The following is a 27,154-nucleotide window of genomic DNA, read 5'->3' as shown; positions in this document are numbered from 1 at the left end:
GAAGGCTACAGGCACACAGTTCTCCCAATCGAACCAAAGATAAATAAATTCCAGATGACTTAGATACTTAACCAGTTATAAAGTGGAATATTCAGAAGACTCAGAGGTAGTGAGTGGTTCAGTAGTTGAATTTCCATTACAATAATTGTGTTTAAATTTGCATATGATTAGCGATCAGTACAAAATAAGTACTGAGCACAAAATATTAATATATCATGTGCAAAATAGTTCTCACTTTTTTTTAGCTTCCAAATCCACAGGGATCTGTCTCTTCTTTGGGGGAGGAGGAGGAGGCAGCTCTTGCTTAGACCTTTTTGTAGTTACTTGTTCTCTTGGGCGAACCGTCTCTAAAAGATCCTTCTGAGGAATCTGGGACATTCCCAGCTTTGCAACAGCCTGAGTCACCTGAAATAAAAATCAACCAGGTTTAATGTTTTACAACAGCTTTACTGAAATATAATTCACAAGTCATAAAATTCTCCCTTGGAAAATATATGATCCTATGGTCATCAATATATTCAGAGTTGTGCAACCATGCCCACTTTCTAATTCCAGAATAGGCTTATCATTTCAAAAGGAAATCCCATACCAGTAAGAGTCAATCCCATCCTTCTCTCCTTCTTGCCCCGAGAAATGACTGATCTACTTCCTGTCTCCATGGATTTGCCTATTCTGGATATGTCATGTATTAATAGAATCAGTGCATTAACCTGTGACCAGCTACTTTTACTTAGCACAGTGTTTTCAGGGGTTCATCTCTGTGGATTCATATATTGGTACATTACTGTATTATTACTTAATACTCCCAGGTGGCACTGGTGGTAAGGAACTTGCCTGCTAGTACAGGAGATGTAAGAGATGCAGGTTTGATCCCTGGGTCGGAAAGATCCCCTGGAGGAGGAAATGGCAACCCACTCCAGCATTCTTGCCTAAAGAATCCCACGGACAGAGGAGCCTAGAAGGCTACAGTCCACAGGGTCACAAAGGGTGGGACATGACTGAAGTGACTTGGCACACAGCACACAATAATATTCCACTGCATGAATATACCACATTTTGTCCATCCATGTATCTACTGATGAATGTATGGGTTGTTTCACTTTTTGGCTGTTGTGAATTTTGCTGCTCTAAACATTCATGTACAAACCAAAGGGTTATTTTTTATCAAGGTGTTAAAATATTTTTTAAATTTATAAGATTATTTAAGATGAAAAAATCATTTTGGAGAAGGAAATGGCAACTCACTCCAGTATTCTTGCCTGGTAAATCCCATGGACAGAGGAGCCTGACGAGGTCACAACTGAGTGACTGAGCACCAAGATCATGTCTAAGTGTTATCAGTTACTAATGGTCGAATGACTGGATATCAGAAGTTTTCTAAGGTCTGCTAAAATTCAGTTTCGAAAACTAAAGAAGATACATGTCAATTTTTCAATTTCACCATTAACCAGGTATTTAAAAAACAGCTTTTTAGTTTAACTACTACTTCCACCCTTATGGTAGACAGTGAAGAGGAACTAAAAAGCCCCTTGATGAAAGTGAAAGTGGAGAGTGAAAAATTTGGCTTAAAGCTCAACATTCAGAAAACGAAGATCATGGCATCCCGTCCCATCACTTCATGGCAAATAGATGGGAAAACAGTGGAAACAGGGTCAGACTTTATTTTTTGGAGCTCCAAAATCACTGCAGATGGTGATTGCAGCCATGAAATTAAAAGACGCTTACTCCTTGGAAGAAAAGTTATGACCAACCTAGATAGCATATTCAAAAGCAGAAACATTACTTTGCCAACAAAGGTCCGTCTAGTCAAGGCTATGGTTTTTCCAGTGGTCATGTATGGATGTGAAAGTTGGACTGTGAAGAAAGCTGAGTGCTGAAGAATTGACACTTTTGAACTGTGGTGTTGGAGAAGACTCTTGAGGGTCCCTTGGACTGCAAGGAGATCCAACCAATCCATTCTAAAGGAGATCAGCCCTGGGTGTTCTTTGGAAGGAATGATGCTAAAGCTGAAACTCCAATACTTTGGCCACCTCATGCAAAGAGTTGACTCATTGGAAAAGACTCTGATGCTGGGAGGGATTAGGGGCAGGAGGAGAAGGGGACGAAAGAGGATGAGATGGCTGGATGGCATCACCGACTCAATGGATGTGAGTTTGAGTGAACTCTGGGAGTTGGTGATAGACATGGAGGCCTGGCATGCTGCGATTCATGGGGTCACAAAGAGTCGGACACGACTGAGCGACTGAACTGAACTGAACTGAAAACATACCTGAATGTATAATTTCCACGTAATGGCACAAGGTATTACCCAAAGCAAAGGTACCTGGTTGGAGGAATCTTCTAATCTCTGAACCAAGGAATCCCATCTCTGAGTCAGTTCTTCTGAGTCACTGTTGATCTTCTTGGATGTTTTAGGATTATCAAGTAATTGACCCACATCCTGGCCAATCTCACTCAGTTGATCCAATGCTTGGCGCTTCATTTCCATGTCTTCCTTCAAAATCTAGTATTTCAGATATTTATTAGACCACTGAATCACTTTAAACAGGAACTCATCTTCCTGTTCCCCAGTCAGAAAATGTAAACATGTATATTTTAGAGTAAAATTTACCTGCTTTAATTCCCTAAAGCTAAAACATAAGACTTCTGGTTCTAGATGGTTACAAGGCAGCATTCTAGCATTAGTGAAATGAATTCATTCACTAAATTCTATTAACTATTGACATAAAACACTAAGATATCATAGGCTCACAAGAGAGGTGCTGACAACAACATCACTTACAGCCAGTCGTCGAACACTGACGCTTAGTTCCTTTTGGTCTTTAAAGTTGCTCGTCTGGACTTTATTTAAAGATTCTTCTTTTTCAGTTAACCATGCTTTCAACAAGCACTGCAAATAATACCAAAGTTAGAAATATATTTAGGGAATCATTTGGTAATTCAACTCAATCAAGTTCTAAAATCTCTCATTTTTATGTTACTAGAGGCTTTATCCACATCTGGGAGAAGGATTTCAAACCCCTAAGCCTGAGGCATAAAAAACTCAGAATATCTTTGCTTAAGATATAACCCTTCACAAATTTGCAACTGATCAACCTAAAATTAGCCTCAAACCTGGAAAACAAAACCTAATTCTCAGGGAGGCTGATAGCTCTAAAAGGCTAAATCCAACTATCCAAGTCTGCAAAAGAATCACTTTACAACTCTCTAGATGCAGAGGGAAGGTCAGAGATTTTCTTTTCTCAGTCCCTCTATTAGGGAGAAAAGAGAGAGAAGTCAAGTTACATGGCTTGTAAACTGCAGAGCCAGATCACAGACCCATACCCCAAAGCTGATGGATTCTCCAGGTATCTTGCAGCACAACCTCACTAATGCTCCAGATTCAACAGCAGTTATGATTAGAAAAGGAAGCCTGAGGCTACTCCAAAGTCAATATGAAAATCTTTAAACTTCATTGGCCAACAATGCATGTCTTTTAGACATAAGATATTTAGTAAAGAGATAAATTTGAAGGAGGGATTTAAAAAAATGGCTGCCTTGATATAATTTTTCCCAAAATGTAGTATTTACCACAGAAACCTTCTTCTATAGATTGAGGGGGGAAATCCTTGGTTCTGTGTTTGGAATCAACTCTTTCTCAAGTTTGATTTATCAGTTTATTTAATAACCATTCTCTGCCTTTATATTTCACCCAGAAAAGGACAAATATTAAGAAAATAATGTAAATCTGAATTCTGTCCTCAATGTAGTAAGAGTTATCACAAAAATACCTGTGGCACCAGATAGAAAACGCAGACACCACAAAGACTGCTTCTAGTTTTGAAACAGTGGGGGAGGGAGAGGGAGTTCATAAATGACTTCATGGTCCCTGATGCATATGTCACTGGCAAAGCCCACTGGGATACTGGGAAAAATAAGGTGGAATCTAGGTGACATGGTCTGACCTCTTCTGGGTTTAGTCTAGCTTCACTGGCTTATAGCGGGCAGTGTGCAAAGCCCTCACACCTAACAGGATGGATTAGTGTTCCCAGAAGGGAGTTACTGTGCCCAACACCTCAGCTGGGCACCCTATGTGCACAAGTGCTGTGTGGGATGCCTCAGTCCAAGATGGCGGCGACAGGTATAGAGAGGCTGCACGTGGCACTGTGATCCGCAGCCCAAGAGCTCTGCCCCTCCCGCCAAGAGGAGCCCTCTAAGTCAATGACTGACTGCCAGGGAGAGCACTGACTACAGCGCAAGCTCACTCCTTTCCTTTCTTTCATCAAAGAATAAAATTCTCCTTTGCTTCTGAACCAGACAGTTTCATTCTATGGGCTCAAATATCACTAGGCAAGAGGGTCCTTGTAGGAGCCAGACTCAAAAAGAGTTGGTAACAGGTGGGGAGAACTTAAAGACAGATAGGCAAAAAGACATTTCAAGGCAGATGCCACACTTAAACAAAAACACAGAGACTAGAAGACTAGTTCACCGTTTCAAAAAGAATGAAAACAGTACAAAACCCATAAGGACTCTACCATGGACCATGCACTGCAAATACAGCACTGAAAGGAAACAGCACTACTCTGCACTGAGAAGAACCACTACTCTGCACGGAGAAGAAGCACTACTCTGCATGGCCACACGGCCGTGACAGTCTCGGACTGAGCTACAAAGCGGGAATGCAGGATCTGAACACTGAGTACATGAAAGGACAGAGGGACAGTTTGGAAAGGTAGGTTAAAGTCAATCACAGAATATCCCGCTGGCCACACTTGGCTCATGCTGGAGAAATTTTGAACTAATTCTCAGAGCCCATTTCTAACTATCTTAAAGCCTCTGCAACTAAGTGAACAATAATCCCTTGAAAGACTGTTTAATTCAGACACAGCTGATTGGTCTTATTCTCTGTAACAACAAATTATCAATTAAGTACCAACGCTGGCTTTGTTTCTATATTTTAGCAAGATTTCTCCTTCCATATCACTAACAGAAGGCCATTCAAAGGTCAGTTTTAAACCTAACATAATAAATGGCCAAAATCCTAGCCACTCTCTACTTTTAAATATTTGTAATTACCAAATTTTGATTCTTTCTGAATTTTAAATTAGTTTAATTCTTTAATTATTTTAAGAAGAGTAACACAATGGTTCCCTAGGAATCAGTCTCCTTACAATCATTAATGAAGTTAATTTCAATTATTCTATGTGACTTTTTGGCCTGAAGAAAAGATAAGTATATTTAAGTCTTTGTAAAGCAAAATGTAAATATTTCAGAAATCAGAATCAGGTCTATCATGCAATTCTCAAGAGGAAAATTCTGGTCAAAGATTGAGGGCAGGTGGCAGTAACTTACAATTTACATGGGGACAAACTGTGCAACCTGTTTTTTAAGAGTTCTCTCTGCCATCATATTTAGTAAATCACAAAACAGCATACATTTGTTTTTATCCCATGAAAAGAATATAGCTGCTTTTTGTGGATGGAAATAAAAGGCATTTAAAAGAATCACAGTGGACCCTGGGATGTGGGAACAGAGTATCCGTTTATTTTCTACACCACAACTCTTTGGCATTTCGAAGAAGAGTCTTGCTTATTTGTATTCTGTTTTGATGGTTGCTTTTCTGGAAGGATGGAGATGGGCAAAAGGCCACCAATCAGACTGAAAACTCTAAGTGGCAGCTTTGCACCAAAGGTTCATTTTCTATGTTAATCCTTGGTGAAAAAAATTAGCTACGTGTTCAGTCATCGGTGTTGCTAAATATTTTTCTTGTTAATTTCAGCAGTTATTCTGATTAAAAATCACAGGTTTAAAGTTCACAAAGTACTGAGTGGAATCATTTATCATTATGTACTGAGCACAAGCCATACGCTAGGCTGTATGGCTACAAGTTCAAATACATTATCCAACACAAATGCAGTAAAAATTATGTCAAGTAAATCCTAAAACTAGCATATCTAAAAACTAATCTAACTAATGAACAAGGTCAAATTGTTGTTACAATAGAGCTAATTTATAATGCAATCTCTATGAAGAAACTGCATAATAGACTGAAATCTGACTTTTAACATAACAAATAATTATTTATAAATTTTCCTTTTGAAGAAATATAAGTGATTTATTCAAATGCAATAATTATGTATACAGCTTCGTACCTGTTCTTCCAATAACTCCTGCCACAAAATGTTGATTTCCTGTAACCTATTCCAACGTTCTTCAGTCCATCGGCACACAGCAGTCCAGCGTTCACCGAGTTTCTAGAAAAGGAAAAACCGATCCTTTGTCAACAAAGCCTTAAGGGATAGTTATCACAATCCTTAAAGAAATTCTTGAAATCCATTGTTCTTTAATACAGAGTAGTAATTATGAAAAATATTATGAACATTGCTTTAAATAATACAGATTAATTCTATAAAATTTTAGATAAGACAAACTAATTTCCATAGAATTTAACTATTTCATATTACACAGTTAGAATATGGCACAACTTGAACTCTATCTTGTAACTTTTGACTCCAAACTCCAGCTCTTTTCTTTCATTGTGGCTGTTATATGAGAATTTGACAGTTTCACATATACCTTCAAAATACAGCAAATATATTTACTTTCAAGGCTTCCATTTTTTCAGGCTATAATTATCTTTAAGATAAAATTCAGTGCATGGCTCATTTCTTAACCATTTTTACATGCCAGGACAATCTTCATCAGTAGTACCAAAAATTATGAAAAAAAAGTTTTTAACTTATAAAAACTGTTTTGATTTGTTGTTTATATTGCATGATATACAGAAAATTCCACCAAACAGCAACAGAATATTATAAGTATTAGCAAGACTAAATAAATAAATTTGATACATTTTAAAAAAATCAATCTTCATGATGACTTTCCCAACTAATTACTTTATTATCACTTTATAAATAATGATTAACAAATTCTGTTTTATTTCTTCATTACTTACCTATGAGCAAGAATTATTTAATGCATTTTATCTTATTTCAATTTTTATTATCAAAATAGGCTTTGTATTGCACAAAAGTAGAGAATGTAGAGCCAGAAGACAGATCTCTCGTCTCCACATGAAAACTCATTGCCTATTTTAACCTCAGGGCCTCCACTCAACCACTATGAATATCCTCACTGTTAAACTGACAAGACATGAATGCCTACCTCTAAGATTACTGTAAAAACTAAATACTATCACACCAAAGTCTCAAAACTACAGGCCAGTTTTAAATGTTGCAAAAGAAAAGGAATTCCATGTTAATTTATAGTTACTAAAAATCAACTGAAAGTTACTGAAATCATCACCCAGCAACATTATATCAGGCAATCCAAGTTCAAATAAAATACAGCTGACCCTTGAACAATTGGGCGGGTCCACTCATACTTGGATTTTTTTTGATAAGTACATAGGAAAAAATTTTGAAGATTTGTGACAAAAATTTGAAATGAAGATGAACCACACAGTCTAGAAATATCAAAAAAAAAAAAAAAGAAAAAGTTAAGCATTCAGGAATGCATAAAATATCTGTAGATATGTATATAACATACAAAATATGTGTTAATGGACTATTTGTTACCAGTACAGCTTCCAGTCAACAATAGGCTCTTGCTAGTTAAGGTTTGGGGAAGTAAAAAGTTATACTAGGATTTTCAACTGCTTGAGAGGTCAGTGCCCCAAACCCCACGTGTTTAAGAGTCAGCTGTAGCAAAAACTTTCTTTATAAAGACTTGTAAACATACACCACAGTCACTCAGCAAAAAGCAGCAAGTTGTCAGGGTTCCCAAAACTGATGTTGACATTTACACATTGATCTACTAAAGAAACAGGGATATTAAATCCTACATGACTGAAATTCTCAAACTTGACTTTTTTTTGCATACTCACTGGGCCCCACTCCCAGTGAGGCCCAGAAATATGCATTTGAAGAAATTCATCGAGTGATTCTGAGCAAGAAGTCTGTGGATCATTTGTTGGGATCAGTTCTTGAGCTTCAAAATCTTGTTCATACACTCAAAGGCTGAAGTAAATGAATGATACCTTGGTTCTCCTATAAACTCCCATGCTGTGGAAACCCAGCTGGGAAGTACAACCTAAAGAAGATGGTTTTACTAACCTAAATAAACAGACTGAACATGAAGAATAGGAACAATGTGTGACTGGGGCTCAGACCCCAGGTGCCTTAGCACTATCCTACTTTATAAGTCCTTACCTGTAACTGATCTTCCAAAATAGCTGTAGCACTCTCACCGCTGTTTTCATCAACAATCACCACCATGTGAGTCAGGGAATTCACTTTCACTTGTTCAGCCTCAAGATCATTTTGCAAACTCTACAGAAAAAATTCAGATAAACCATTATGTCTACTCTTTCCATTTACATATTTAAAATCTACCCAGTTGTCAATAGCAATTAAGAACACTTAATGAGCCATCCTGTTTAAATGTCCAACCATTAGCCTAAGTGTTCTCCTAGGGAAACAAACCCATTATACATCTTTACATTTCATTATGAACCAAAGCAATTTGAAAATGCAATGTCATAACAGACTGCAAATGTGATGTCATCACTTTTATTATTTTTATTCCAAGTTTTGGCTGAAAGAATAAGAGAAAAGGGGTCACATAATCAAGTTGGGTGCATACAGTAGGAATTAAGAATATAGAATCTTTAAATCAAAAAAGTTCCAAATTTAAATACACAGAGACAGAGATCATTTTATCTAGTACAACACTGTATAAAGCGACATAAGTCAAATGTGATTTGATAGTCAGAAGCTGTTCTGATTCATTACCCAAGAAAGCAACTGGGGTATACAGACAATTTTCTTCCCACCTCTTCCATGGGAAGAGAATGCCAGGTCACAAGACATATATTTAGGTATATAGGTAATTTATTCAAATACTACCAATAGTGTTGTCAAATGCCTTGAGTTTTTGTGTTTAATGTATCCTTAAAGCTTAAATTACCCATTTATCTAGTTATTTCATTGAGAAATAAAATTCTTCAAACACTTTGCAGAGAAGCTATTTTCTCTACCTTTCCTTGATTGTGAAAAGTTATCTTCTAAATTTGTGACCTCCCTCATAGCTAAATTGGTAAAGAATGTGCGTGCAATCTTCTGCCTGCAGGAGACCCCAGTTGGATTCCTGGGTTGGGAAGATCCCCTGGAGAAGGGATAGGCTACCCACTGCAGTATTCTTGAACTTCCCTTGTGGCTCAGCTGGCAAAGAATCCGTCCACAATGCAGGAGACCTGGGTTCGATCTTTGAGTTGGGAAGATCTCCTGGAGGAGGGAAAGGCTACCCACTCCAGTATTCTGGCCTGGAGAATTTATTGGGCTGTACAGTCCATGGGGTCGCAAAGTCGGACACAACTGAGCAACTTTCAGTTTTCAAACCACTCACAAAACTCGTGAATCCTCACCTAGGAAAAGAAGCAATAGCTTTCCTGGCAGGATTATGAACAGATCAATCTGAGGGTTTCCTTATTTTCCAACACGTTGCATTCATGCAATGGACTAGGGTTCTTAACCACTCATGAATGAAAAAACAAAAACAAAAACAAAAACCTTGAGAATCTTATGAACACTATGTACTTTCATAACAAACCTCTACATACCCATATAAATTTTGACCTGTGCTTTCATCCCTGGCTCAGAAAACCCACATCCTTATGCACTCCTTCCTGCAAGCTACTGAATACAAGAGTGCACTGAAGGAGTGTCCCAGCTCTGTGCTAACGATAGACGCCATCAGCCCCTGAGAATTCTAAGTGCTGCTTTTTCATATTTGATAAGGTATAAAAGAAATATGAGCCAGATTTACTTTATGATCTTCCAGCAGCTTTTGCAGGGATTTTAAGTCATCATCCAGGGGGCAAGTTTCCATCTTTTGAATGCGTTCTTCCGTGAGCGTTAACCAGGCGGACAGCTGCTGAAGCTGTTTCCTCTGGAGTTCCATGAGGACATCGTGCAACCTGTCCAAGGGGAACAAAGCATTATCCCCACTCCTTCTTCCCTTTGCAAAGGCAAACACACACTCCAGGCATCAAGGAAATGGGGCAGGGAACACACTCTTGTCTAACCTTTTAAAGCAACATTTAGTCTTTAAATATAGAAACCAGCAAAAAAAAATTATTTTCTTCCTAAATGCAGTCAACTAAATGCACTCCAAAAATGTAAATAACAGCAACCTCTATTTGTATCAGAATCATTGTTTCTTTAATCAGGAATTCCTGCCTATTAAATAGGTGGAAATTACAGTGGAATAGTTTGCTCCTTAACATACAATACATGAAATAAAATGAACCGTACTCTTAAAAAATGTTACAAAGTGGAATTCTAGATAAATAAAACATAGCCCTATCTTCAGGTCAGAGTTGATGGTTAGCCAGCTTTAATACTGCAAAGTCCACATAAAATGACTTTGCCCTTTTTTTGCTGATTTCTGTATGGCCACTTTTACCTTTTTATTTGCTTAACATATCAAAGGAGAAATAAAGATCATAAAAATTCCAGCAATGCTACATACAGAAAAGAGTCAAAATTTGACAAGGCAAGTTCTCTGGTTATCTTGTTCCCACAGACATGTAGACTTTTACTTGTGTTAAAGTGGGCAACAGGGACTTTCAGTGGTTAAGACTTCACCTTCTAATGCAGAAGGTAAGGGTTCGATCCCTGCTCAGGGAACTAAGATCCCACAAGCCTTGTGGACAAAAAAAAACAGAACATAAACAGCAGAAGCAATATTGTAACAAACTCAATAAAGACTTTTTTAAAATTTTTAAAGAAAACAACTAGGCCCCATCTTGCAGCAGTGTTCACTCCCGGGCTTCCACTCACCGGGACTGTCTGTCCATACTTTCGACTCTGAGCGCCTCCCATCTGGCATTCAGCAGGGACATTTGTTCCTGAATCTCAAACTCCTCTTCATCTGTCAGAGTTCCTTGTGTTATCAGTTGGTTTCCTGCCTGCAAGACGTTCCCCACGCTGCTCTGGTGAGCTGTCAGCTCCATCATGAAAGCCTGGGAAGGTACATCATGATTTATGAGCTGCTCATTGAAGAAAAGCAAATCTTAATAAATTGTTAATGCCCAAATATCAATGCTGTGGGGGAAAAAAAAAAAAAAGTAACCATGCAGACTTCAAATAAAGAAGACTTTGATCCATTTTTTTTTAAGCTCTGAATATTGGAAATAAGCAGCTGACCTAAGGAAGAAGATAAGATCAAAGAGGACCATGTTACATCTGATAACACGAGCTATTTTTATGTCAATGCTGATTATGCTACTGATAGATCATTAACATGGAACTATGAGAAGATATAATAAATAAAACACCATGCTTACCCAAAAGGACTTGCTTAAATAAAATGACCATTTGTATTATTTTCAAACCAAAATAGCAAATAAGACCTGTCAATTAACATAACACCAAAAAACTACTTAATCAAAAGAATTCTTCACATAATCCAATCACTACAATGCAATATATTCCTGAAATAGTAGGAAATTTTCATTATATAAAAGTATACAAGAATACTGGATACAAGTTTGCTTAATCATATAACAAATAAAAATAACCACTTCCTAGGGAGCATTCAAAATTTAAAGACTTGATGTACTGATTAGCCATTTTATGTCTTAACTATAATAATACACTTCCAAAATGAACAGTCCTAAAGCGTTGATTTTTGTCAGTGGCTCCACTGAATCTACAAATTATGGTAAGATCAAAATCGAAAATTTAATTCTAACGTAGAGTTAATTACCCATGCCAATTTTATAATGAAGCCCTATTTAAAAATCTTAAGTCCTCCAAAAAAAAAAAAAGTGTAAAGCAGAGATATTACTTTGCCAACAAAGGTCCACCTAGTCAAAGTTATGGTTTTTCCAGTAGTTTTGTATGAATGTGAGAGTTGGACTATAAAGAGAATTGAGTGCCGAAGAATTGATGTTTTTGAACTGTGGTGTTGGGGAGATCCAACCAATTCATCCTAAAGGAAATCAGTCCTGAACATTCATTAGAAGGACTGATGTTGAAGCTGAAGCTCCAATACCTTGGCCACCTGATGCGAAGAACTGACTCATTTGGAAAGACTCTGATGCTGGGAAAGATTGAAAGCAGGAGGAGAAAGGAACGACAGAGGATGAAATGGTTGGATGGCATCACTGACTCAATGGCCATGAGTTTGAGCAAGCTCCGGGAGTTGGTGATGGACAGGGAGGCCTGGCGTCCTGCAGTCCATGGGGTCGCAAAGAGTCAGACACGACTGAGCGACTGAACTGAACTGAACTGAAGTCCTCAAATAATGCCATTAAATTTCTGTGGAGCAGAATTCAGTAAACATTATACATCAGGGTGCATCTCCTGATTAAGACACAGGCACCATGGCACATATATCCTGCTCATCAGCTACAGATGACTTACTTCATGGGTTGCAAACTGGTCTTTGACTTCTTCCACATCATCAGAAATGTCATCCTGCTCCTGGAAAGTGTCCTCGGCAGAAAGCAACCAGGTCAGCACTTCCTCCAGTGCTATCTGATAGCTGTCTAGATCCATATCAACCTCCGTGACTGTGCTGGGGGTTTCAGCTCGGGGACTCTCTTGCTCCTCCTCTGGTGCCGAGCTCTATAAAAACAAATCCAAGAAAATCCACAAGCATCGTGAAGACCAGAAGGTGTTCAACAAAGGCACACTGGATGGAGACCCAAGGTAAACACCACTGGGTCTTACGGCATCTGTTGGATTCTCAGGAGCTGAGTGAGCAATGCTGTGAACTAGTCAGAAAGCATTTATTCATGCCAAGATGGCAAAGAGTACAAAAGCTGTATCACTCATGGATTCTATACTCAGACATACTCTAATATAGCTGTTGGTATTGTTCAGTCACTCAGTCCTGTCCAACTTTTTGAGACCCCATGGACTGCAGCACACTAGGCTTCCCTGTCCTTCACTATCTCCCAGAGTATATAGTTGGGAAGAGACAAATAACCCACACGAATCACTTCTGAACAAAAATAAAAAGGCTCTTAACAAAGTTATAAATTCCATGGGTCTAACAAGGGATGTTATCTGAATTCATCAAGGGATAGATCAGGACGTTTCACAGAGGATCTGGAACATGTTGGACCTTGAAAGGGTAGATGTCATTTAAAGAGAGCAATTAGAACCCTTGTTAAATTGCTTTTACTGAATAGCATTTTAGCATTGCATTTTAGACACTAAAAGACAGCCATACATATACAGGCTACTGTACTGATGATATTTTTCTGAGGCAGTAGCCCTCTAGTTTACTAGCTGGTTTTTTTTTGTTTGTTTTTAAGAGCATGTGGAATAAGTTATTCCAAGCTCCTTCTAAGCAATGAAGTATTTTCTTATATACTTCAGAATTGTACAACCAAACTAACCACCTATCTCATTCACTAGTTCCCTTCCAGAGCAAAGTTCTTTAAAATTTGCCTACAGCCTGTCTCTACCTTTTCACCTCTCATCCACAATTTTCATGTATCTGAAACATACCAAAATGTATAGAAAACAACATAAGAAAAGCTCATGTATTTAACAACTGCTTTTGTTAACACTCCCTTTCATGCTGATCAGATTGGTCCTGACCACACACCTGGAAAGTATTTTGCCACTGTTACCAGTAACCTTCTCAATGACAAATCCATTCTTCAGCCATCATCTTCAGGATTATCATGTAATGAACACAAAACCAGAACATGTTTTATAACCACAGTGCTAGAACAACATACATAAACCAGAACTGTTTAAAGCAAACTCAGAAGTCTGGTCTCCTTCTGTTTCTTAAGGTCTCAGTGGCATTCTATACATCTGACCTGTCTCCACCCTCTCGAAGTTCTCCTTTCCCTGTTTTAATAACACTGCCTTGGTTTTTCTCCTAGTTCAAAAGCATTTGCCAACATGTAAGTAATGAAGCTCCTCAAAATTAAGTCCCAGGCCCTTTTTTAATTCTCTTTATGTACTTTGCCTGCAAGGCTTCATCCATTGCTATTAGATTTCAAGAACCTTCTATTAATATATCCTATTACCTTTATATTTCTCATCCCAAACTCCTATGTCCCACCTTCCTTAACATTTCCACTTCAATTTTTCATAGGCATATCAAGCCTTGTCGATATTTAAACCCTTCATTTTTTCCCCCCAAACCTCTCCGGGCTTCCCATTTCAGTAAATGGCTCCTCCGTGCACTTAACTAACTCCTCCAGGTAAACACCAGGGGGCCAGACGTGGTTCCTCTTTTTCTTTCCCCTCCTACATTTAATATGGATAAGTAATTCCTACCTTCAAAATTTATCTCAAACCCATCCAGGTCTTTCCATCTTCACAACTGTCATTTGATCTCAGGACTACAACAGCCTGATCACCAGTGTCTTCAGTTCCCTATTACTATCCAAACTTCTACCTCCACCATCCACTTCTCACAGAGCAGCCGGAATGATGTTTGGAAAATGCAATTATATCCTAAGACTTCTCTGCTTAAAATCTTTCACTGCTTCCTCAATGCTCTTAAGATACAATTGAAAATTCTTAACATAGTTTGTAAAAATACTGTGACAGCGAGAAACAGACTGAGTGTGTGTGTGTGTGTGTGTGTGTGTAGGGCCGGATTTCAATTAGGTTAATCGGGGAAGTCCTTTCTGAAAAAGTTCCATTGAAACTGGGGAAAGATGGGAAGCTTGCCATGCAAACAGTGGGTGGAGGAGCGTTTCATGGAGATCAGCCCACAGGTACAAGAATTTGGGGGAAGGAGAGAAGTCCACCACGACTGGAGTACACTGGCCTGAGATGAGTTGGGGCAGTGGGCTGGGCCTTGTAAACTACAAGAGGAGATGAGGTCTTTAACAAGTATGAGAAAGAAAGTAAGTAAAGTAAACACACCCCAAGATATTTTGAAGGAAGAATCCAAAGGGACCCAGTAAATGACATGCAGGAGCTAAAAACAGTGAATCAGTGAGCCCATAGCTGCAACACTGGATAATTAGGAGACAGATGATACCAAAGAGAGAGAAGGAAAAATGGGTTAAGTTCCTAAAACTCTGAAACTGGAAAGCCAGCATAATCCTGGAGATCATTTAGTACCAAACCTCCATAATCTAATGAAGATATCTGAGAACTAGGAAACTTAGTGACCAGCTAAAGGTTATTAAGATAGGCACTAGGATCTATGAGGTGGAAAATGGAAGGCGTTATCTAACTGCAAGTGTTCAGAAGGTATTCATTCAAATACAAGAGGAGATTTTCGACTGAGAGATCAATTTCAAGAGAAATTCAGGAATGATTTACTGATCACCTAATGCTCTAAGCACATATCTGTAGAAAGAGAAAGAGAGGAAGGCGGGCTATTAGCATTCATTGAAAAGTAAAAGATAGCAAGATAGGTCAAAGAGCAGATGATTACAACTTGACCATATCATATTTCTTTCGTAAACTTAATTCAGCTTCTAAGGCATTAATGAAAGCATGCAAATGAAGTGTTTAATATCAATATACTGCTCTTTTTTATTATTCAGTTATACATATACATGTATCTGGGCTTCCCTGGTAACTCAGACAGTAAAAGAAGCCACCTGCAATGCAGGAAATCTGGGTTTAATCCCTAGGTTGGGAAGTCGCCCTGGAGAAGGGAATGGGAACCCACTCCAGTATTCTTGCCTGGAGAATCCGTGGACAAAGGAGCCTGGTGGGCTCCAGTCTATGGTGTCATAAAGAGTCAGACATGTCTGAGCGACTAACACATATACACACATATACACACACACACGTATCTATAGTCTTTCTAAAATTCTTTTCCCAGTTAGATTGTTAGTGAATATTGAGCAGAGTTCCCTGTGCTAGACAGTAGGTTATCCATTTTAAATACAGTAGTGTGTACATGTCAATCCCAAACTCCCTAACACACTTGCTCTTAATCAAACAGCATGTTTATGCAAAGCATAATTATCTCAGGCCCTAACTCCAGCCTTGCTGTATGAAACATATTTTTTCCCTTTTAAAAAGTAAAATCACTAAAGTTGTGGTTTTCCATCACATGCACATGATGGAGACAGCATGCTAACTGATAAACTGAAGCTCTGATGCTGAGAAACCAAGATCTTCTCAGTCAAGAAAAAAATCCTCAGAATTCTCTTACGTATTACCTTACAAAAAAACAATACGGCAAGTCAAATATATTAGCAAAAGTTTACCTGTACCTGTATGTTAATTTCTCCTTCTTCACATTCTTTCTTATATTTCCTTGGGAGTGTTTCTACCTCACGGATGGCATCTATAGTGACTTGCTGAGGTAGCACTTCAAACAAAGACGTTAAGTACATAATTATGGATTTCTTGTCAGGAAGCTGAACGGCAACATCTAATAGTAAAAGAAAATAAGAGCCAGCTTAAATTAGATGTCCAAAGTATGTGAATTGCTCAATATTAGACATAAAATAACTGTCCTTAGTGCCCATAAACAATACTAGTATACTATCTTCGCAATACCACAGCTTGGTAGCTTTCATATAATATATGAGACACAGGTAAAGATAATTACCTATGGATTTTTGTGCAATATCCCATTTCTTAAATATCTTCTCTAAAAGTTTCCCCCACAGGCTAAAAGATAAGCTACCATTTAAGGTAATGTCACAGATTTCATTCATATTATGAAAATAAGTCTAGACTTCAGTCTTGCAACATTCGTAAGTAAAGTTTTCACATCGTATATAAGAAGCTCGTTCATACAAAAAACACATTTTAATGAAATGAACCAAACACTAAATTGTTTGTCTAAGAATTTTGTTTTCCTAAAACATTAAATCTTATGCTGGTATTTATTAACTATTCTCCTGTGATGTAATTGAATTTCCTCCTGAAGGATCCTAGAAATTGTTAAGCACAAAAGTATTATGTCTATAATACAAAGTCTTGTACCATATTTCAAAAGGAAAAGCACTTCCTTAACTCTCACAATTCTTTCTACAAAGAGAGAACAACAACAAACAAACAAATGAAAATACTGCATTTCAAGTATTCAATAAAATTGTAAAGCAAAACCAAGGTTGAAATTAAACACTGAACAATACCTTCAGGATCTAATAGCTTTTCAATTCCCAAATAAGTTTGAGCCTTGCTGAAGGCATGTTCAAGTCTCTCAGTTGGGGACATTTTGACAACTCTATCCCAGCTGAAGAGATCAGGTCTGAAATTAGCATGCAAATAAAATTCAGTGATGATGAAATACATGGGGAAAAAGTTGTTACTGTTGTAATCATATACATTTCAGTTTTTTACTTTTTTATTTGTGACTATAAATTTAAAAGTTTAGCTTGTATATCCCAAAAGCTTGTAAAATATATAATACTTTATAAAATAATCTATAAATATGAAAATGACAGGTAAAACATTCTAAGATTTTTGTATTGGTTAAATATGCTGTTAAAATTCTGGAGTAGCCACTGAATTACTAGAAATGATATAATATTTTCCAAATAGTGAAAGAAAGAAAAAAAAAAAAGGAGGAAAAACCTACGAGAAGACAAGAAGAAAAAGTAAGAAAATGAGCTCAAAATAAATTTAAGAATGAACTTCTGTAAATACATCAGTTATCACAATAATGTTAATGGACTAAAATCTCTGATTAAAAGACCAAGATTAGCAGAATAGAAAATCCAGCTCTAATCAGTTCACAGGATATTTCTAAGGCAAAAATCCCTAAGAGAATTTCCATCCACTCTGCTCCATAGAGCTATTGTTTAGTATGTCATTTCTATCGTGATTTTCTTTTAATCCCACAAATTGGACATTATTGTCACCCTGACTGCTTAAAAGTTGATCATTTTCTTTGTGCTCTATCTGCTCTTGCACCTTGGACCAACCTACCTTTCTGAGATTTGCCTCCATCACCCCACCCCCAGTTTCCTCTCTGACTCCATCTCCTGTTACACTCCTTACTCACACCCCTGCACCCAGGGACCTCCCGCATGCCAGGTAATTCCTCTCATCTTGCATGATAGATTTTTCTTCGGCAATATTTACCACTTCTATATGCCACACAACTTACATTTCCTTTTTTTTTTTTAATTGCTTGCTTCCCTCTATTTGAACATTAATTCCAAGAAGGAGGACTGGGATTTTTGCTTGCTTTTTATCTCTGTTCTACGTTCTATGCCCAGCACACAGAAGACACTCCATATATTTTTGTTCAGTCAAACAATAGATAGAAAAATGTTTTACCTACAATTCAAGTTTTCTGGCAGCATCTCTTAACCAACTAGAAACAGAGGACAACCTCCTTAAACTGATAAAGGAGATGAAGAAGACTGGGGTTTTTTCAATCAGATAAAAGGTATATGAAAAAAAAAAACTACAGCAAATTACAGCATTATGGTAAAACATTAAAGAACAAGACATTCTGTCTCAGTACTACCAATTTAGATCAATATTATACTGAAGGACAAGGCACAAATAAAGGGGAAAGAGAAGAGGAGGGAAAGAAAGAGGAAGGGAGGGAAGGACAGAAAAATTATTATAATTCATGAAAAAAACCTATAGTAACAAAATAAAACCTACAATAACAAATTTGAAATTTATCAGAATTTAATAATCTTCTAGATATAAGCCATAGAAAAGTCAACTGCATTTTTATATATCAGTAAAGAACATACAGGAAATAAAACTTGAGACAATAAATAATTTACAAGAGGGATAAAACACATAACAAATTTTGCCTTTCACAATTAAATTCTTGCTGCATCTGGAATTTATTGGGGATATGGTGATACAGGGATCCAATTCATGCGTTTCTACTTATTCCATACCATCTATTAATCTGCAGCATTGGCTCAGTTGTAGATCAGAATGGAGCTATTTCTGAGCTATTTATTCCCTTAGGTTGAACTACATGAAACTGCCATTCTTACGTGTCAAAAACAGTCAAACATTGGCAATTTCTTCTGCTTCAGCTTATTATTACACTGTACTTTATTTTGTAGTGCTATACAGTCTCAATTAATAGAGCTTCGTAATTAGTCTTGCTTTCTGTTTGGAGAGTACTTTAGCCTGTCTCTTCTTCAAGAGTGAAGTGGCTCCTTTTGATCCCCTGGTCTTTTATTATAGAATCAGACTCTGATCACAAGTTTCATGAAAAAAAAAAATCATTTATCTATTTTTAATTGGGATTGCACTAAATTTATAGTTTTTTCTTTTAGCAGAAGGCTAAAAAGTATCACAATTCTTTGTATATATCATTGCTGTAGTGCGGAGTGAGTGGGCTTGAACTATGTGAATTATTTTACATTTTTTAACTTACAAATATGTACAAGAAATCATGGGTTTTGTACACTGTGGCATTTAAGTCCTATGGAAACAAAATGTGATGGGTGGTTTTTTTTTTCTATGATATTTCTCTTTTTTTTATGTTTTCAGAGAGCATGTACAGAGGAGAGAGTGGTCGTGGGAAGGGACCTTAGGAGGGATTAAGTAGGGAGAGACAGAGAGGATGTACAGATTTGTACAAATCTGCACAACTAAGAAGAGTCACATCTCACTTATGTCGGTGGAGCACGGCATTAAAGGCAAGCCCATCTGTCCAGCTGGTGGTGAAGTTGAGGACGTTGACCTGACTGTATGGCCTCGTGGACTGGCGCACCCAGCTCAGCAGGATCTTCTCGCTGTTCGTCTGCTGCAGGTCTGACATGATATCCTTCATGACATCTTTCACCTGTTCAAATGAAACAACACCTGCCAATAACTCCAAGTAGTAACTAGAATCAAGTCCTTGAATAAGGAACGCTATATTCATGAACCATTGGGCCAGGCCAATGGTATTAATTTTATTTCAAAAGTTTCCTTTAAACACTGGAAAACATTTTAACATATAATGATTTAAACATTTTAACAGTAATGATTTTGATTCAGAGGTCACTTTAACCTCATCTTTACATATCATGGCATTTTCTATATCTTAGCAATATTTTTAATACATTTGGTTACAGTGAACATTAATTTCGTAGCCACAAAAAATGTTTTAAAACTATACATTTGCAAACATCTTTTAACAGGAGGAAAACTCAATTTTTATTTTCTACAGAAATGAGAAAGAAGGGAAGAATTTGTTTGACTACGAAATCCAAGAATGAATTGCATTTCCTGATGGCAGTAACAATTAAAATCTAGAAATAATATTTTATATTATTATTCTAAATTAATACATATGTTTTAAGGAAGTGTTCAAATAATGGTGTGGACATTAAAAAAAACACACACAAGAGCCAACTTAAAGGGGCTTATAAAATAAATAATGATAGTGAAAGATCATAACCTACTAAATAAGTAAAAATCCATCAGTGTGCACAGATATATAAATGGATAGACAGATACAGAGAAACGAGAGACAAGGGAAAGCTCTTCCTCACAAGTGGAAAGATAATTAACAAATGTAGAAGAAATGAAATTAGAAAATCACTTTGCCAACCACCATAGTAATAACTGATGGCTCAGTGGTAAAGAATCCGCTTGCCAGTGCAGGAGACATTGGTTCAGTCTTTGGGTTGGAAGGATCCCCTAGAGAAGGAAATGGCAACCCACTCCAGTATTCTTGCCTTGGAAATCCTATAGACAGGGGAGCCTGGCAGGCTACGGTCCATGGGGTCACAAAAGAGGGACATGGCATAGCGACTAAACAACAACAACAACTACGAATGGATCTTAAAAATAAGGGACAAAAGTTTAATAAGTAGCTGAATATTTACAAAGTCTCAAAATATATCTCCACAAGATACTTTTCAATAGCAAAGGGCAGTCACCTTACAGTGGAGACACTGGCAGAGTTCACCTTACCCAAATGATGAGTTAATACAGCCGGATAAAAAATACCAGACAACATGTGCTTTGTCATATGGTATATTAAGAAAAACTCAGCAACATTTTGTGGCATTTATCCCACAAATGAATAACCTAAATCTAATCATGAGGAAATATCTGCCAAACCCACAAGGAAGAACATTCTACAAAATAACTATTCAGTACTCTTCAAAAACGTCAATATCACGTGGCACAAAGAAATACTCAGAAATTATGCCAGATTAAAGATGACTAAAACGACAAGAAAAAATAATGTAATTCATAGTCCTGTATTCTTTTCTCTAAACGATATTATTGGGGCAATTGACAAAATCTCCATCAGATCTCTAGATCACATAATTATTTTGTTTCAATATTATCTTCCTGATTTTACTAATTATATAGTATTTGTTAGGGTATAGTATAATAATTGTATAAAGATTAATATTAGCATTATACATATTATAATAATGCATAAATACATTTATAACAATATAAATATTATGTATTTGATATTTTATATTATTTTAATATATTGTAGTTATATAAGAAAACTTCTTGTTTTTAGAAAAATAATTTGCTTTTACAAAATACACACTTAACTATTTAGTGAAAGAGGGACAGAGAGAGAAAACACAAAAATACAAATAGCTGTTAACATTTAGAAAATCTGAGTGAAAGGTATCCAGGAATTCTCTGAGTTATTTTTGCAATGCTTCTATAAGCCTGGGATTTTTAAAATTTAATATTTAAAAAATAGATACTTTTTCTCTATGCCAGGAAAATAGAGCAGTTTGTCAGACTTTTCATTCCAAATAAGTTGAATTATATCCTTTCTCCAAATTCGTATGTTGAAATCCTAACCCCCAGCACCTCACCATAGGGATGTATTTAGAAATAGAATCTGTAAAGAAGTAGTTAAGGTAAAATGAGATCACATGGGTTAGTCCTAATCCAGTATGACTGGTATCTTGGAATAAGCAAAGATTAGGACACAGGTATACACAGACCCCATGAGAAGACAAGAAGAAGGTAGCCACCTACCAATAAAGAAGAAACCAACCTTGCTGACACCTGGATCTCCAATTTCTAGCCTCCAAAATTGTGAAAAAACAAATTTCTATTGTTGAAGCCACCCAGTTTGTGGTACCCTGTGGCAGCTCTAAGAAACTAATACACATATGATCCATTCCCAATTCCTATTAAGAAGTAATTGAAAATTTCCCCACCTGCCAGTGCAAAATGATGCTCCAAAGTAATCCTAAAGTCAGTTTGTGATTTCCATCTACAATGTCCGTTCCTCCTATATTCACTAAATCCACCTAGTAAAATGAAAAAATAACTTTTAAGACGACTTTTCTACAGAAACCCAGGTTTTTGGTTTAGCACATTTGGACAACAATATAAGTAAATGATAAGAAAATTTTCACTTTAGAGAGTCAGGTAAACCAAAGTCACAAAAATGTATTACTTAAATAATAGATCAATATAGTCATCACAAAAAAGCACAACCATTCCTTCACTCATAGAAAAGGTTCAATACTTCTCATATGAGAAATGTTTCTAAAAATTGGTTGACACCGCTGCCCAGAGCAGGTGGCTGGTTTCGTAATAAATCATCCCAATGGCATCAAAGGACCCCCAAAGTCACACGACAAACTTACATTATTCTGATGTAAAACCTGCAGCACTCTGTTGACATTATTTAAAGCGTGCACCCTTGTGGAGCCACGTTCTTTCGGCTGGAAAGCAAAACACAAAAGCAAATGAGACAGTGTCCCTCCATGTTGCTGTCAATCATTGACATTGAGAGGCACGTGAAACAGCAGCTCAGCCTACAGATCCACTCTGTGCTAGGAGCCCACGCTGGGTTCTCGGGCCACCATGGAGGCCAGCACTGACAGAATGCAAATCCTCCCACAAATAGCATCCTAAGATAGTGGTTCCTTAGCATGCCTGCACACGGAATTCCCTAGGGATCTTCCCAAAACACCAATGCTGTGTCCAATCCCACTCCCTATGATTGTGTTTTAATGAGCCTTGAGTGTAGTCTGGTTTGGGAATTTGTACAAGATTTCCCTGGTGATTCTAAGGTACAAACAAGCTTGGGAACCAATGCTCCACCAGGGAAAAAGCTTATTCTGTCTCAATTGGGCTGAAGGCACAAAGATTTAGAAGTTACGTCACCTCCACCTGCACTAGTGTAGACAGAGCAGAGAGGATTCAGAGGTGCTATACTAGGATCCAGATAGCATCACGAGGGCCCGCTGGGAAGGCCGGAATTGCCAACTGGGCCAAGGTGACCTGGGAGGCTTCTTTCTGCCTCACTGGCCAGGGAATCTTATCTAACAAAGGGATCAGTTTCTCCAGTAGGTGCCTGCCCACCATCTGGTGCAAAGGTAGAGTGTAACATCCCACACTCTAGCAAGAAAGAAATTCATCTTCAGAAGTGCATCTCTCTGTACCTTTTATAGTAATTCTACCTCTAGTGTCAAAGTTTGTACCCATAAAATGCATCCTCTTCATTGGCAAACTTACTTCTGTGTGAGTATTAGGTACCATGCACCTAAAGTAATAGAGTTGGATTTGATGATGAAACAAACATGAAGAGAATACGGAAAATCTGCATAAAAATAGATGTCATCAGTTTTGATAACATTTTTTTAACCCTTTGTTAAATAACATTAAACATATTTGTCTCTACTTTCCACTATTCAGAATATCATACCTTCTTTACACATCCATCCTTCTTTGTAATTCTCTACTGCCTGAGAGCAATAAAAATAAAGAGCAATTTTTTGGATAAAAATAGAGTCCTCAATAAAGCCTAAATATAGCTCCATCAAAAAATTCATTAAAACCCTTTTTTTATGTTCCTATATCAGCTTTTACATTGTAAGGACGCCCAGAGGGTCTTCAAGTATCAGCTATAAGAGATACTCCATTAGACTGGTTCTAGAAGATAACATCTCTCACCAGTGAGGTTCCTGTGAGGCCTTCTAGAAGATCCAATAGCTTCCTTCCATCCTTGAGGTCTGTGAACATATCACTGATGGGTGGTTTTCCACTCTGTAAAAGAAAAGTACAATATCAACAGCAGAAATTTCACACATAAATTGCAATTTTTTTTTTTCAGTTACAAGCCTGGGTGATCAGCAGACAATAAAATTTGCCTTGTATGGAAAAAAAGCACAAAGAACCTTGAATTCTATAACAAATGTTATAAGTTGAAAGATATAAACTGCATTATTTCTTAGAAAAGGAGTAAATAAAACTGTGGTTAATATCAATATGCTGTGACTATGGTAAATATGGTTGACCATTGAACAACACAGTTTAAATCCTACAGGTCCACTTACAGGTGGTTTTTTTTTTTTTTTTTAGTAGCAGATACTACAGTTTGGCAATAAGGAGTTCATGATCTGAGCCACAGTCAGCTCCCGGTCTTGTTTTTGCTGACTGTATAGAGCTTCTCCATCTTTGACTGCAAAGAATGTAATCAATCTGATTTCGCTGTTGACCATCTGGTGACATCCATGTGTAGAGTCTTCTCTTGTGTTGTTGGAAGAGGGTGTTTGCTATGATCGGTTCTCTTGACAAAACTCTATTATTAGCCTTTGCCCTGCGTCATTCCGTAATCCAAGGTCAAATTTGCCTGTTACTCCAGGTGTTTCTTGACTTCCTACTTTTGCATTCCAGTCCCTTATAATGAAAAAGGACATCTTTTTTGGGTGTTAGTTCTAAAAGGTCTTGTAGGTCTTCATAGAACCATTTAACTTCAGCTTCTTCAGCGTTACTGGTTGGGGCATAGGCTTGGATTACCATGATATTGAATGGTTTGCCTTGGAAACAGAGATCATTCTGTCATTTTTGAGATTGCATCCAAGTACTGCATTTTGGACTCTTTTGTTGACCATGATGGCTACTCCATTTCTTCCAAGGGATTCCTACCCACAGTAGTAGACATAATGGTCCCATCACTTCATGGGAAATAGATAGGGAAACAGTGGAAACAGTGTCAGACTTTATTTTGGGGGGCTCCAAAATCACTGCAGATGGTGATTACAGCCATGAAATTAAAAGACGCTTACTCCTTGGAAGGAAAGTTATGACCAACCTAGACAGCATTTTAAAAAGCAGAGACATTACTTTGCCAACAAAGGTCCATCTAGTCAAGGCTATGGTTTTTCCAGTGGTCATGTATGGATGTGAGAGTCGGACTGTGAAGAAAGCTGAGCACTGAAGAATCGATGCTTTTGAACTGTGGGGCTGGAGAAGACTCTTGAAATTCAACCAGTCCATCCTAAAGGAAACCAGGTCTGGGTGTTCATTGGAAGGACTGATGCTAAGGCTGAAACTTCAACACTTTGGTCACCTCATGTGAAGAGTTAACTCATTGGAAAAGACTATGATCCTGGAAACGATTGGGGGCAGAAGGAGAGGGGGACGACAGAGGATGAGATGGCTGGATGGCATCACGGACTCGACGGACACGAGTTTGGGTGAACTCTGGGAGTTGGTGATGGACAGGGAGGCCTGGCGTGCTGCGATTCATGGAGTTGCAAAGAGTCGGACACGACTGAGCGACTGAACTGAACTGAAATACTACGATATTATATGATCCGTGGTTGGTTGAATTCACTTATATCGAACTGGGACAGGAGAGAGCTAATTAAATTATTTGTGGGTTTTCAATTCTGCAGCATCAGCACCTATAATACCCCATTCTGTTCAAGAGTCCAATGTATTCCTGACAAGGAAGAGGTGTTAAAAATATAAGTCAGCATAGAACACCTGGGTGCAGAGACCGAAGAAAACAGCGTATTCCTCTTCCAGCTCTACACTTTACATTCTCAGTATAACCATGGCTTTCGCTATTTCCGTTCATGGAAGCAGGTCATGTCGTCATCAATTTCAGCTCTCCAATTCACTCTCTGGTGCTTGGTCTGTGCTTGGTCTGTATTTCTAGCTACTAACTTCTGAATGATTAGGATATTTTTGGCTCTGTGTCTAAACTCAGTATGAGTCCTGTATTTTAAATGACAAAACTTACATAATTTCTAAACTCTTTGTTTCTGATGTTGTTAGTTGCTCAGTCGTGTTCGACTCTTTGCAACCCCGTGGACTATAGCCTACTAGGCTCCTCTGTCCATGGGATTTTCCAGGCAAGAATACTGGAGTGGGTTGTCATTTCCCATTCTTGGGGATCTTCCCAACTGAGGGATCAAAGCTGGGTCTCCTGCACTGAAGGCAGATTCTTTACCATCAAGCCACAGAGAAGCATGAAGTTCCCCTGAAGAATATATTCTATTGTCTAATGCCAGAAAATCCAAGTTCATTCACAGATAGACGTTGTCTTTGTGTGACATCATAGTTGTATGCAACAGGACAATTACTCATGGAAAATCTCAATATGACCATTAACTAAGTAGTGAACCTAAATCACCAACTTAACTGTCTTCTAAATCACAGGTTATTATAAAAATCAAAAAATTAATATTAGGTGAAAAGGTTATAAAGCACAGTATAATAAATGTTTCATAATTATGTTGAATCAAATTATTCTCTTCCAGCATGAAATCTCCAGAGATTAACAGTCTTAGTTCTTATCAGTAATAAAGATATTTTATAACCATTAATTATTGTATCTTCATTATTCTTCACTTTAAAAACATGAAATCATATGAAGCAGAATTATACTGAGCTTGACATGGATAAGCAGGAAGGAAGTTTCCTAAACTTTGCATTTTCCCTTTTTTCCCTCTCCTTTGATTTCTTATGATTTTGATTACATATAACATATACTCAACCAATGGTTTTTATCAGATGGCTTTTCCATAGTTCACATATTCTAAATGAAGGGAGGTATGGTAAAGTCTTCACCACAGAATCGGTAAAGAATAAACTATCATGTATTTATATCTGAAACAAAGCTGCTTTTTTATTTCCAGCTACCACTGTGTTAGCAGCAATGATGTCAGAAACACATAGATGATCTCCATCTATCACATAATATAAAGATTTGTGTGATGCAGGAGGCCAGATCCAGAGGCAATACCCTGAGGCAGAGCAGGAAAGATTCCTGCACGTTAAAGATTTCTTGGGACCGTTCCATGTTTCCAATGCAGGGGTATGGGTTAGATCCCTGGCAAAAAAAAACTAGGATCCTACATGCCTCGAGGTGTGGCCAAAATTTTAAAAAAGAAAAAAAAAATTTTTTTAAGACTCCTTACCTGCTGTCAGTAAAAGCAAAGAGCAGAAATGGCCCCAATCACCTGCTACCCCTACCTTCCTCCTCTCAAAACCCACCCAAGTACACTTAAGCA

General features: G+C 37.5%; 1 protein-coding gene across 1 annotated transcript in view; it reads right to left on the bottom strand.

The window, feature by feature from the left end:
- UTRN (utrophin) overlaps nucleotides 1-27,154 on the bottom strand; it is a 551,097-nt gene that overhangs the window by 397,264 nt on the left and 126,679 nt on the right. Inside the window, exons 4-17 of the mRNA XM_068985316.1 lie at nucleotides 23,805-23,897; nucleotides 22,493-22,570; nucleotides 22,058-22,150; nucleotides 19,535-19,707; nucleotides 17,072-17,187; nucleotides 16,199-16,359; nucleotides 12,408-12,611; nucleotides 10,821-11,002; nucleotides 9,805-9,955; nucleotides 8,190-8,309; nucleotides 6,132-6,233; nucleotides 2,783-2,890; nucleotides 2,324-2,503; nucleotides 236-405 (exon numbers count right to left, since the gene is read on the bottom strand). Of these exons, the coding sequence (XP_068841417.1) occupies nucleotides 236-405; nucleotides 2,324-2,503; nucleotides 2,783-2,890; nucleotides 6,132-6,233; nucleotides 8,190-8,309; nucleotides 9,805-9,955; nucleotides 10,821-11,002; nucleotides 12,408-12,611; nucleotides 16,199-16,359; nucleotides 17,072-17,187; nucleotides 19,535-19,707; nucleotides 22,058-22,150; nucleotides 22,493-22,570; nucleotides 23,805-23,897 (1,931 nt within the window). The remainder of the gene's footprint in view (nucleotides 1-235; nucleotides 406-2,323; nucleotides 2,504-2,782; nucleotides 2,891-6,131; nucleotides 6,234-8,189; nucleotides 8,310-9,804; nucleotides 9,956-10,820; nucleotides 11,003-12,407; nucleotides 12,612-16,198; nucleotides 16,360-17,071; nucleotides 17,188-19,534; nucleotides 19,708-22,057; nucleotides 22,151-22,492; nucleotides 22,571-23,804; nucleotides 23,898-27,154) is intronic.

The sequence above is a fragment of the Capricornis sumatraensis genome, chromosome 13 (assembly GCF_032405125.1).
Source record: "Capricornis sumatraensis isolate serow.1 chromosome 13, serow.2, whole genome shotgun sequence".
NCBI lineage: Eukaryota > Metazoa > Chordata > Mammalia > Artiodactyla > Bovidae > Capricornis > Capricornis sumatraensis.
Note: the sequence above shows the minus strand (reverse complement) of the source record. Positions and strands in the feature narration are given on the sequence as shown.